Source organism: Lissotriton vulgaris, chromosome 6 (assembly GCF_964263255.1).
Source record: "Lissotriton vulgaris chromosome 6, aLisVul1.2, whole genome shotgun sequence".
Classification (NCBI taxonomy): Eukaryota; Metazoa; Chordata; class Amphibia; order Caudata; family Salamandridae; genus Lissotriton; species Lissotriton vulgaris.
Window position 1 is genome coordinate 157570954 of NC_141694.1, and position 13601 is coordinate 157584554.

The 13601-nt window shown below is 46.2% G+C and overlaps 1 protein-coding gene across 1 annotated transcript in view; it reads right to left on the reverse strand.

The window, feature by feature from the left end:
• The window catches only part of EFHC1 (EF-hand domain containing 1), a 258645-nt gene that overhangs the window by 43409 nt on the left and 201635 nt on the right, over positions 1-13601 (reverse strand). The window contains exon 9 of the mRNA XM_086926193.1: positions 3274-3421. Within this exon, the coding sequence (XP_086782319.1) occupies positions 3274-3421 (148 nt within the window). The remainder of the gene's footprint in view (positions 1-3273; positions 3422-13601) is intronic.

Consider the following 13601-nt stretch of genomic DNA (forward strand, 5'->3'; position numbering starts at 1 on the left):
CCTTTAGGCAGATGGCAGGCGCTGCCATGTTGTGCAGACAGGGTTGTCAGAAAGCAAAGACATTCCGCCCAGAAGTCCAAGCTAAAGTGCTTGACCTGTCGTTCGACGGAGAACCTTTTTGGTAAACATGTGCATGGGGCAATTCAATATAATAAATCAGGCGAGATCCTTAGCAAATCTGCAGCAGAAGAAGGGAGATTAGCCTTTAAGCTTTATACTGATGTTTTACTGTTACTGTGGGACTTCCACCATGATGACAGGAAAGATTCAAGTATGCAAATCTATAAAAGATACAATACTGGAGAAAAAATGTTTTTGCAAAATAACTTTCATCCAAAAATATTTTGCATACGAATGTTGCCGTTATAGTGTTTTTGTTACAAACCAGCTGTTAGCAGATGTGTTCTCCCATGGTTCTCCCATTATTTGTTTTCTTTTTTTAGTAATAAATCTCGTTATTAACATGTCAGGATGCATACATCGACAGCAATGGCCCCGGCCCCACATGAATTTATAGAATAGAAAGCTCAGGCAATAAAACAGACAGAGCCGTGGTGCGCTATAGAGCCAATTCCAAGAATGGGCGCACTGTAGATGCCAACAATTTTTACCAATGACAAAGAAAATCAAAAACACCCCCCCCCACTCCCCCCAATCTCCCCTCGACCCACCCACCACCTAAGTTCCAAGTCCACTTTCCCCCTTTATCAGAGGCTCTGCCCCCTTAACCCTTTCCCGGCTGGTCCACATCTGACAGACGCAATAATCGCAGATAGCGAGGACAAATAACTTCTCGGAACTCCGAGGCTAGCAAGGACAAGAAGGGTTGCCACAGCTCAGAGTATTTAGCACCCTCTCCCGCCAATGTTAGGGAAAGCTTCCTTATTCCCAACATATGCCACAAACGATGGAGCCAGCCCTGAAACGTGGGGATGTGTGCAGTGCACCAATGCAACGGGATATTCTGGATCGCAGAACCCAAGGCAATAGCTATTAGGCGGCCCCTACGGAAGCGCAGTGGATATGTGATGGGATTCGTAAACCCTAGCAGTACATAAGAAGGGAACCGTGGGATCTCAGTGTCAAAATGGGCATCGACCTCCACCAGGATTTGTTTCCAATACCCCTGAAGCCGACCACAGTCCCAGAGCAGGTGGACCAATGTGCCCGTCTCTGCACACCCCCGCCAACATGTCACCTCCCTGGAATGGTCAATCTCATGTAGCCTCTCCGGTGTATAATACCAATAAGTTGCGACCTTAGTGAGTGTGTCTGTAAGGCCCATGTGGTATGCGGAATGCCGGGCCCTGTAATAGATATCCTCCCATTCTTTATGGCTGAGGGCCCGTCCCAGCTCCCTTTCCCATCGTGTCTTTCCTGAACTATATATGTGCGTGTATTTAGCTTGTAGCATTCTATATAGATCAGTGATAAGCTTTTTGTCGGATTTCCGTGTGATTAACCAGTACTCTTATGGCCACAGACGTCTGTCGGCCGAAGATCGCACCTGGCCGTTAAGTGCCAAATGTCGAGCCTGAAGATATCTGAGCCATTCCGACTGAGGCAGACCATACACCTGTCGGAAATCCGTAAAGGAAAGCACACCCCCCTCCGCATAAAGATGATACAAAAAGGGGCATCCCGCTGGACGCCATTTTGAAAAGGCCACAATCTCTTGCTCTGGTGTAAAATCAGGGTTATCCAACAAAGGTGAGTGGCGACAGAAAAGAGGTGAGCTCATGTTTGACGCTAGTGCTATCCCACACTTCCATGGGGGCCCTGGTAAGGTACGAAGCATACAGGTTGGGGAGTCTATGTTGCCGGCGGAGAAAGAGGATCTCCTGAAGAGGGCGACCTGCGACCGCTTGGTCTTGAAAAAGCCAATGCTTCTCCGACTCCCATCTGCTCCACTCTACGAGGATGCGTAGCTGAGCCGCTTGAAAGTAGAGAAGCAGATCCGGGAAGCCAAGACCCCCCCTACTCGGGAGTAAGCGTCGCAAGTCTAAGCTTCCTCCGAGGTTTTTTACCATTCCAGATTAACTTAGCCAGTTCTGATTGAGTCTGGCGAATCCAGCCAAAAGCACTCACAGACCCTGTGAACTGATAGTGAGCCATCAGGTCTGCTTGTTTTCTTTTTTTTAAACTTCAACTAGTTCATGAAGAGGACAATGTGTTAAATCCCTTAACTTTGCACATCCCTAACCAGGACAGCAAGTCTGGCTCTATTCTATTCATAGCTATCCCCATCCTTGAAACCACTCTTGCAAACCCCTCCTGCAAACATTTACCACATTCTTAAAAGTGTCTCTTTAATGTTGCTGACTTTTCTAGACCAAGTTAACGGAGCAGTGATTGAAAAAGTCCCTAACAACCAATGCCAGATGGATAATAATGGAGCTTGCTGTGGACGATGGCTACAAAAACCAGAGGGACAGATGTTTGTTCCGATTTCTCGGAGTTGTAAATGAGGTGGCCATCGACCCACTCGCTATCCACCCTGGTAAAATATTCAGAGAATCTCAGCTTTGTATTTGATAACCAATTGTCCATTCTGACCTAGTCAGCTTAATTTCCACTGGTTGTTTTTTTGTTTATCGCATGGTGAAATGGAAAATTATTCTGGCTGTCAACTCCTGCAGGACAGCAGTCCAATCTGCCGTAGTTTGTAGTCATTTCTATATAAACTTTGTTTTCTTTCGACTTTCAATTTGTTTTATTTCAAGCCCTTAACACGCTTAGTCGTGATCTAATAGAACTACTAGCGAGGGTTTTAATCAGTATCAATATCTGTAAAGAAAAGATTCTAAGAAGTCCACTAAATCAAAAGTTTTAATTTGGGAATGTCACGGATATCCCAAGGATGTGCACTGCCAATGTCAGATTTCTTTTTTTTAAATGATTTCAGCCTTAGGGCAGACATTACCCATGAAAGCTGTACTTCTGTGCTTGGAAAGGCTAAACATGAGGATTCTAAAATCGAGCAGGAAATGGGAACCTTACATACCTGATACGGTCTAACCAGGATAGGCTTTGTACTCTGAGACAATTATAGCCACATTAACTGTATGCTAATTCTTTCACTCAGTATCCTTAAGTGAATGATTAGAGGGTTGGCATTGGAAACTTGAATACCTACACTTGACAAAATTCACTAAATGGGTGATTACAGAATGAAATGATTCAGATACACGTGGATTAACCGATAAATACACACTAGAATACATAGGTTTACTCTAAACAAAATCATATACTACAGAATCTTTCACAACTTACCATATCAACCTGGGTTCGAAATCTGTTCGTCCTTCCAAATGCTTTTGTATGGATGTCAGCACTTCCAAGGGAAACTTGTCCTTGTTAGCGAGTAAGTAGTTCAAAACATACACATCTGCATCAGTGATGGTAAACCTGTGGCTAAAAACTGAACAACAATATTGATATATTTATGAGTGAAATAGAAGCCAAATGAATGTAAACATAAGTACATGGGGGCTTATTTACAGCCCTGTGTGCTGCCAGCACTTCACTTCTGTTTACAGTTCCAGCGATGTGAGTGCAGAGCCATATTTACAATGCTACGAAAACCCACCCTGCGTGGCTTTTCATGGCCTCGTAGATATGCTGTTAGGCCATGCAGTGCAAGTCGCTGCATTGGCTCACTCTGCATCAGGGAAGCATATCATGGGCAGTGCGGTAGGTGTTCCCACTCAACACACATGGTTTTTGACCCATTTCTAGATCTACAACACAGCGTAAATCTAGGAATGCATCAAAACTGTGCTCCTCCCCAGGGGACGCATAACAATTGTTTTTGCGCAGGAAGGTGCACCTTCCTGCACGAAAACAATTGTGGCAACATTTGTGCGTCAGCGCAGTTGAAGATGATCGGAATGTGCCATATCTCATACGACAACGCATTCCTCGCCTTTTCTTTGGACGCAGGGCAGTGCAGGAAAGTGACGTGCAGCGCTGCTCTGTGTCAAAATGTTCTAAATGAGGCCCAAAGTATCTCCGTGACTAAAATCAGAAACCATCCACTGGAAATTAGTGGGAAGCTAATATCATTTTCGTATCTTCAGAAGATCAAAATGCCCTGAAGAACCATTCTTTGGTTCACCTCTGTTAGTCTGTTGCAAAACCACTATGTCATTCTCAGAAAAGAAAGCTTTGTTCTGTAGAGTGCTAGCTTCAAACAGACTACCACTTTGTAGCACTAATTGGTGTAATCAACAATTTTTAATGACTGGAATGTCGTTGAAAATTCCGGGAGTCATGAAGTGTCAATCATCAGTGAGGTCAAAATGTACTTGGGGGGGAGGGATTACCTTTATTAGGATATCTACATTAGCCATTACGACTGAATGGAGGGTTTCTTTGAAGAGGCTTGTTTTCGGATGTTGTTAAAAGGTTGACATTTTAGGTTTATTCCTAAGAGTTGGGGAAGTGAAAATTCCACAGCTGACGTCCTTTGACACAGGCCAATGTTCTCCTAAATCCTCCTCAAACCAGCCTTAACCAGTAAGTTTGCAATACTGCATCTCAAAATGCAATCTCACTTTAGCAGCTACACCGCAAGTGGCACAAAATAAGGACAGCCAAAGATAAATACAGCTTAAAATATCAGCAACCATCTGTCTTCAAAAGGCTTTTATTCTATATTCCCATTTTTTTTAAATCACTAAAATAAGCAACAAATGTACAATTGCTTAAGACTAGCAGTGTGCAACCAAATGAGTGAAGGCCAATGAGTAATACCGACAATATGTACTAACAGTGGGGTACTTTTATCCCATCCACTAAATATCAAAAATGTTGCCTCCTTCTATTCAAAACTGTATAATTTGGAGAAAGGTAAAGTCGAAACCAGGAATCAGGACTTTGTAGTCAACATGCCAACAGCATGAGTTACTGCAGAACTAAGAGAAGAAATGGACCCAAAATCATCGATGAGGGAATAGCACAAACACTAAAGGCAATGCCAACAGGGAAAGCCCCAGGAGATATATAGGTTGGGTGCTGAAGAAAGAGGTCTTCACCCAGAATGTAATAGATCTTGCATTTCTCTAATTCTTAAACCAGAAAAAGATCCCTTGTTCTGTGTAAACCTAAGACCTATATCGTTAATCAACTGTGACATAAAAACTTTGGCAAAAGCCCTAGTAACAAGACTGAGAAGAGTCATCCATCTCTCAGTACACAAATATGCAAGGAATAAAATGAGCGCCTCTGAGAAGGTATTATTGAGGTGGCTCACGCACTCCAGCTTAAACTTAGTTGCATATATATTAATGTTGTTTATTAAATTCTAGGCGTGCAGTAGGGTACTGCTTTCTTATCGAAGGCTTGTCCAAAATGTTTAGAAGCAGCGCTCCCCCCTAGGGAAGCTTCCCCTAGTTGCACTATTGGATTCCCATTTGGGAGTAGTTTATCCAATTTCGTAATCTAAATTCAAACTACTATGATTCCACTTAGCTTTTCAATGTCTTCTTTTATTGTATCTTCACATTCATGAAATTGCAGCATTTCATGTGTATATTGATCAATAGATCCATTCACGAAACAAATCATCAGGTCGAACAATCCCAATGCATTTCAGGCTGGAATAGCCCTTCCTCAGGGGTTGTTTTGTGCTGAAAAATAATGCGATGGAATGAAGTGAGAAACAGGCTGTCAAGATTTACATGGATGTGCCCGTCACCAGGTGCTGTATAGTGTGACGCTCACTGGGTGATGATTTTAGCCATGTTAATATGTATAGAAGACTTGGATAATCGAGAAACGTAGCATATAACTAAGATAGATGGTGTCAGAGCCTTGACTCTGTTGCATGGAATAGGTTCCATGTTTTGCATGAAAAGGTGTAAAGCAGAACATAAAACAGTCTCCTAAGGTCAACCAGCAATACCCTAAAGAAAGTGCTCATTCCTCTCACATGGTCAGCACGGAGTTTGACATCATGAAAAGCGTGATCTAGGGTGACAGTGCACATGCTAAAGATACGTATCAGTGGTGAAATATCAAGATGACATGCTTCGCACATGTGGTTTGAAAGCAAAAACCGTAAACTTCAATGACATGCATTTCTGTGTTATGAACACTGAGTGCAAGGGTGAGGTATGAAATATCAAAGTGACAGGATTGCGTGATGTTTACATTTAGAAAACATTCTGCTGGGAGCGGTCACATGAAGACAGTTACACTTATACGATACAATGCAGGAATACATTTGTATCAATCTTATGGTGATCAAACTTCCGATGGGCTCACGGAGTTGTGTCCCGGTTCGCTGCCATTGAGGTCAACGAGATGTGGATGGGGGTGGCCAGAAGATGTAACAGTGCGTGAACACAAATAAAGGACTATCATGGATGATGTGGACATGGCCAACTTGCAATGGTGGAAAGTTCATAATGAAAACTGAGTGATTGTGACTATAAAACAGAGACAAGTATCATAGACATAGCGGAGGGTGTTTCAAAATCTTGGATTGTTTGGGCAATGTGATATTGATTTAACTTACTCATCCAACAAGTAACCGAATAAATGTCAACATGTAACCAAAGGAGGGTCCTGGATAGGCAGGACACAATGGTGGGAGGGTAGATAGTTCATAATGGCAACTGAGTGTGTTGGCAACAAAAAATATAAACAAGTATCATAGACATGGCAAAGAGTGTTTAAAAAATCTTGGATTTTGAAGGCAAGTATGGTATAGATAAACTCTTGATTTAACCAAATGGGAATCCAGCAGTTCAACTAGGGTACGCTTCCCCAGGGGGAGTGCTACTTCTAAATAGAAAGAGAAGGGCCACATGTGAATCTATGAAAGATAACAACATTGGCAAACAGTTGTTACAGGTAAGTAACCTTTTCTTCTTGATAGTTTTAAATGCTCGAGTGACGAGTAGCAAGCAGTTATCAAATGTACATACCTGTACACCTTGAGACTGTGTTATGTTATGTTATGTTATGTTAGTGCTATTTGTATTGCGCACGGCTGCTCCAGCGAAGGAGCGTCCCGGCGCACCGACAAGGTGGCGAACACAACACAACTGGGGAACAGAAATAATTATAAGAAAATGGGGAGTGAAGGATTTAACAAAGCTCAGAAAATAAATGAGTTTTAGCGGCCTTGCGGAAGGAGAGCAGGTCACCAAAGGTCCGGAGTTTCAAAGGGAGAGCGTTCCAGAGTGCGGCTGCCCGCACCTTAAAAGAGCGACCCCCCACCCGACTGAGTTTGAACCGAGGGGCTACCGCTAATTCTTGGTCTAGCGAGCGCAGAGTGCGGCCCGGGATGTAAGGGCGCAAGAGTTGGTGCAGTAAGGGAGGTGATAGGCCCTTCAGAATTTTGAAGGAAAGGCACAAAACTTTAAAGTGGATCCGCTGCCTAACGGGTAACCAATGCAAGGCTCGCAAAGATGGACCGGCCGAGCAAAACCTAGGAAGACCTACGATCGCTCTGGCCGCAGCGTTCTGCACTCTTTGAAGTCGGGTTAACTCAGCCTGGTTTAATCCTATAAAAAGGGAGCTGGCATAGTCCAACCGCGCCAAAACCGTTGCTTGCACCACCAATTGACGAGTTGCGGCATCGAAGTATTTAAGGGCAGGGCGCAGATTGCGCAGGATGCCGAAGCAGCAAGCCGCCGTCCTTTTGGTGTGGCCAACGAAGTTGAGGGAAGGGTTCAGCCAAACACCAAGGTTTTTGATCTCCGTAACCGGAGTGGGGGTCGGCCCCAGCTCAGAGGGCCACCAAGTATCTCCCCATAGGTCCGTCCGCTTCCCAAAGATCATCACCTCCGTTTTTTTGGCGTTTAGTTGGAGACAGTTGGACGTCATCCAACCAGCCACCGCCCTGAGTCCTTCTCTGAATCTTGGGGCATCCACCCCAGAGTCCCCGCTGATCGTGACCGCTAGCTGGGTGTCATCTGCGTACGACACCATGGTCATACCACAGAGCTTCACAACCTCAGCCAGCGGCCTCACGTAGATGTTAAACAACGTGGGGCTCAGTGAGGAACCCTGTGGGACCCCAAGAGACAGAGGATGACATTTGGACTGGTAGGGCGGGGACGCCACACAGAAGGAACGATCCCTGAGAAACGAACGGAACCACTGGTGTGCAGTGCCGATCACCCCTATCTCCTCAAGACGTTGCAGGAGAATGTTATGGGAGACCGTGTCAAAGGCGGCGCTTAGGTCTAACAAAACAAGCGCCGCCGTTTGACCTGCATCCAGAACTACCCGAAGGTGCTCGACCATAGATAACAGTGCTGTCTCCGTACTGTGGCCAGCCCGAAAACCATTCTGGGTGTCGTCCAGAATGTTGGCACGCGACAGATGACCAGTGAGGGCGGTGTTGACATGCGCCTCCGCGAGTTTGGCTGGCCACGGGAGAAGCGAAATCGGGTGGTAGTTCTCCGATTTTGTAGGGTCGAGAGATGGTTTTTTCAAAATGGGCATTACTACCGCATGCTTCCATTTCAAAGGCACCTGGCCTGATGATAGCGACGTGTTGATTAAGTCGAAAACCGGGCGAGCAAAAACCTGGTCTCTGAACATAGGTGGCTTGAGCGGGTCGTCCGGCGACCCCGACTTAACTCGGAGAGCCAAGGCCGTGTAAGACTCCAAAGAGAGAGAGGGGAGAGAGTCTAGCACTACCTGATCCAACCGGATGGGAGGCCCCATACTGGTTTGTGCAGTGGAGGAGGGGAAGGCCCTATATATGGTCTGGACCTTCTCCAGGAAGAAAGCCGCCAGCGCTTCACAATGAGTATTGGAGCTGATGGAGTTACCGGCCGGCTTCCTTGCCACAAGGTCTTTGAGGGCCTTAAAGATGGTTTTAACAGGATTCCCACTATTGCGAAACTCCAGAGCGTAGTATTCAGCCCGGGTTCTACAAACCGCGCGGTGATAAGACTTGACCGCAGCCATATACAGGTTTTTTTTGCTGCTGTCATACCTCTTCCTCCAGTCTCTCTCTGCACGTCTGCAGACACTTTTCAGAGCCCTCAGATTGCCATCATACCAGGGACTGGGGGCGCGGGAGCCACACTTACTGGAAACCATCGGGATAACGGAGTCGAGGGCCCTGGTTACCCATCCGCAGAAATGGTCATAACCAGACTCCACGTTCTCTACTGCACCCAGTGGGTCGTCAGTGAGAAACAAGACTTATTGAAACTGTTTGCAAAGTACAGTTTGACACACTGCCGCATCAGCTGTCTTATTACAGTGTAAGCTGTAGTGATTGGTGGAAAAACGGAGAGTTCTTCCATATCATGGTCTGTGAGCAGTATGCAAGTCTACCCTCTAATAATGAACATACAAGCTCTGGCTTCTTTAGTGAGTTGCTGGTTGGTTTCCAGATCTAGAGGGTTGTACATTGATTCAGCTTGTCACTCATGCAAAGACCCTAAGCAGCAGATCATGTTCCCCCCCAAAGTCTGCAACAAGCGATACACTGGTATCAAGGGCACTAGCCACACTCCAACACTGAAGCGACCATAACAAAGAAAACATGAGTTATGCACTATTTTGAACTGCATTTACCAGAGTCCACTGGAAAAGACAGAGGGGCATATTATCAAGAAACGGTGTTAAATTATCGCCGCTTTAGCGTCAGGAAACTGGCGCTAAAGCGGCGATAATGGGCTTGTTAATATGCTCTTGTGAATTCACATAGAAGCCCATGTTCTGGTTTCCAAAGGAAATAATTAGAGAGGGGCAAAATGGGTTGGAGTACGTCACTAGTGAAATGAAATTCAGTTTTCTATAGCGCACTCCTACCCTAAGGCCTCGTAGCGCTTAGACCAGGCGAGCATTCCATGAGAAGGAGCGACCTCCCCATCTAGCTCGTTGAACTTTCTGTGAGATTGCAAGAAAGGCTGTGCTAGAGCGCAGATTTCTGGAGGGATGGTAGGGAGTCACTAAAGAACGAATCATAGCAGGGCCTGAGTGCCACATAGCTTTATGGGCTATGCACATCGCCTTAAATCGAGTCCTGGCCTGGATTGGCACCCAGTGGAGCTTCTTCAAGGCAGCTGACCCCGACTGTCTCCGAGGCAGCTCCAAAAGTAAATGGGCCGCGCAGTTCTGAGTCACCTGCAGTTTTTTGATGATGGCCATTGGTGCACCCAGATACAGGGCATTCCTGTTGTCCAGGTGGGACAAGATAATCCTACGGGCCTGAAAAGGGAGAAGGGGCAGAATTTTTCTCAACAACCTCATCAGGCCGAAACAGGTGGTGGAGAGCTTGATAGCTTGATGATTGAAACAAAGAGTGCTATCCAGCCACACTCTGAGACTCTTAATCTGATCTTTAGGCACTGGCATAATGCCCATACAGGTCGGCCAGCCCAAAGTTGCTCTGGGTGACAGGGACTTACCGAAGAACATCAGTTCTGTCTTTTCCCTGTTTAACTTGAGATGAGAAAGTGCCATCCAGTCAGCTACCGCTTCTAGGCAGCTGCCCAAAGTGCTAGATGATCCCTCAGGGTGGTTGAAAGCAACCACCAGTTGGGTATCATTTGCATAGGTGACAATTTCGATGCCGAAGGGAAGCACTATCCCAGCTAAGGGCTCCATATAGATATTAAAAGGGTGGGGCTCAGGGAAGATCCCTGAGGAACCCCGCAGCTAAGGGGCCATAGTTTGGTTTGAGTAGCACCCTCTGAGACCTGAGAAAATCGGTCTTTCAGAAAGGATTGCAGCCAGGTAAGAGCCAGACCTGTCACCCCAAGATGTTTTAGTCGGGAGAGCAAGATGTTGTGATCCACAGTGTGGAAGGCGGCACTGAGGTCCAGCAAACTAATTGCTGCAGTGCCGCCTTGGTCCAAATAACTCCGAGCGCTCTCTGTCACTGCCAAGAGGGCTGCTTCCTTCTCAAGCTTAGGATGGAAACCTGCTTGAGAATCATGGAGTAGATTGTTAGACTCCAGGTAATGAACCAAGAAGGTATTGATATATTTCTCAAGGAGCTTGCCCAACCACGGAAGGAGAGAGATTGGACAATAATTGGCCATGATGGAAGGATCCAGATTGGATTTCTTCAATAATGCTCTGATTTGGGCACATTTCCACGCCAACAGCACCTTTCCTGAGGTGATGGAGGCGTTTAGAACATTCAGTATCACTGGCCGGATTCCATCAGAGACTAGCATAAGATGGCGCAGAGAGGCTGAATCGATCGGTGAACCAGATGATACTCTCGACATTAGAGTGTTCAATAGTACCTCGTCAAGCAGAGGGAACTCCATTAAAGGGCACTGTGGAATCAGAGAACCACTCTCAGCACCAAGAGGAACGGATTTACCCTGAGAAGAAGTAAAAGAATGGGACATAAGCTGATTTTTTTGATGGAAATATTCAGCCTGCTTGTCACAACGATTTTGGGCCTCTTTATGATCAGGGGGTGTTTGTGAGACGTTAATGAGAGATTTGGCAATCTGGAAGATCTCCCTAGGCGAATTGGCTGTCGCGCTAATCCTGCCCTCATAGAATACAGATTGCGCGGTTTTAATTTCCGCCTTATAATCCCTGATAGCTTCTCTGTAAGCGTTTCTACTGTCAGCTTCTGGAGCCTGCCTCCAACTCCTTTCTAGTTTCCTACACATTTGTTTCAATTCCCTTAGTTTGGAAGTGTAACAAGGTGCCACTTTTGATTTGATTTTTTTATATAAGATTTTCAAAGGGCTTAAAGAGTCTAGCGAGGTCTGTATCCAAGCCTCAAAATTACTGTTGGCCTTACCAGGGTCTAAACCAGACAAAGGAGTGGTAGCAGTCAGTAAGGTTGACCACTGGCTGACAGAAAGATTCGGCCATTTCCTTCCCAACAGCGGAGCCGGTCTCTGCAACACGGGGAAAGTCAAAGTTTCCCATTCCAGAGGAACAAGTAGGTGATCAGTCCATGAGAGGGGGATTGGGGGACCCACATGGAGTTTTAAGTCACTGCTAAACACAACATCTAAAAGATGGCCCTTGATGTGTGTGGGTGCAAAGCCCTTCTGAACAATTTGAAGAGCTGCTAAATTAGACAGAAAATCTCTTGCTTGGTGATCAGAGGGGTCGTCTAGATGTATGCTCAAATCTCCAAGAACTGTGAAATTCGCTGGAGATAGTGCTAACTCAGCAACAAGGGACGGAAGACTATCAAGAAACTGGTCCATCGGTCCTGGTGGCCGATAAAGTAACAGGCCAGAAAAGGTGACCGTGGGTGAAATTTCAAGTGCGAAGCTCAGACTTTCGCAGTCGGGTAATTCCGCAGTTGATGAACGACAACAGAAATAATCCTTAAAGATTATCCCTAAACCCCCACCTCTGGAAGTTTTCCGATCTGCTGTGTGTAATGAATACCCTAGCTGTAAAATCTGAGTAATGGCTGGGTCAGCCTCATCCCGCAACCATGTTTCAGACAGAAAAAGAGCATCAGGATTAAGATTGTCCAAAAGAAGTAAAAGTTCATCAGAATGCTTAATAAGGGAACGGCAATTCAGAAGAATTTTTTTTTATTGGGGGCCGAGACCCCTGGGCTGCCTTAATGTGAGGTTTAAGTTCGAAGTCACAGTGGGGACAATTTGAAACATTGTTGACAGGGCACATAGAGTGAAGACACATATCACCAGGGGCCGCCCATAGATTCCACAATATCTGTGAATTATAGCTATAGCGGATGGTCTTAAAATTGTCAAAATTACCAGGGGCCCTGGCCCCGGCGGGGCGCAGGCGGGCTTGCCTTTCGCGCGCCTTCGGCTCGCCACCGGGTCGCCCGCTGCCCGCGTCCGCTGCACGTGCTCATTAGGTGGTGACTAAATAGTCTAGGGTGCTCCAGAACTAGAGCACTACCCCACCGGAAGTATGAATCTGCTCCCGAAGGCCCTCCTCACAAACGGCAATAGCCGCGACGGACCAGGGCCGGGGAGAGTAGCAGGTAAGAGTGGTCACAAGAATACTTTTAAAAATATGGCGATTTTTAAAAACAGTTCAGCGCAGTAACATAGATCACAATCACACAGAAACTGGCAGTGTCTCTCACTACCGAGACTCACCGCGTCCGCTGCGCGTGCTTATGAGGTGGTGACTAAATAGTCTAGGGTGCTCCAGAACTAGAGCGCTACCCCACCAGAAGTATGAATCTGCTCCCAAAGGCCCTCCGCACAAACGGCAATAGCCGCGACGGACCGGGGCCGGGGAGAGTAGGCAGGTAAGAGTGGTCACAAGAATACTTTTAAAAATATGGCGATTTTTAAAAACAGTTCAGCGCAGTAACATAGATCACAATCACACAGAAACTGGCAGTGTCTCTCACTACCAAGACTCACAGCGTCCGCTGCGCGTGCTTATGAGGTGGTGACTAAATAGTCTAGGGTGCTCCAGAACTAGAGCGCTACCCCACCGGAAGTATGAATCTGCTCCCGAAGGCCCTCCGCACATACGGCAATAGCCGCGACGGACCGGAGGCGGGGAGAGTAGGCAGGTAAGAGTGGTCACAAGAATACTTTCAAAAATATGGCGATAATTAAAAACAGTTCAGCGCAGTAGCATAGATCACAATCACACAGCAACTGGCAGTGTCTCTCACTACCGAGACTCACCGCATCCACTGC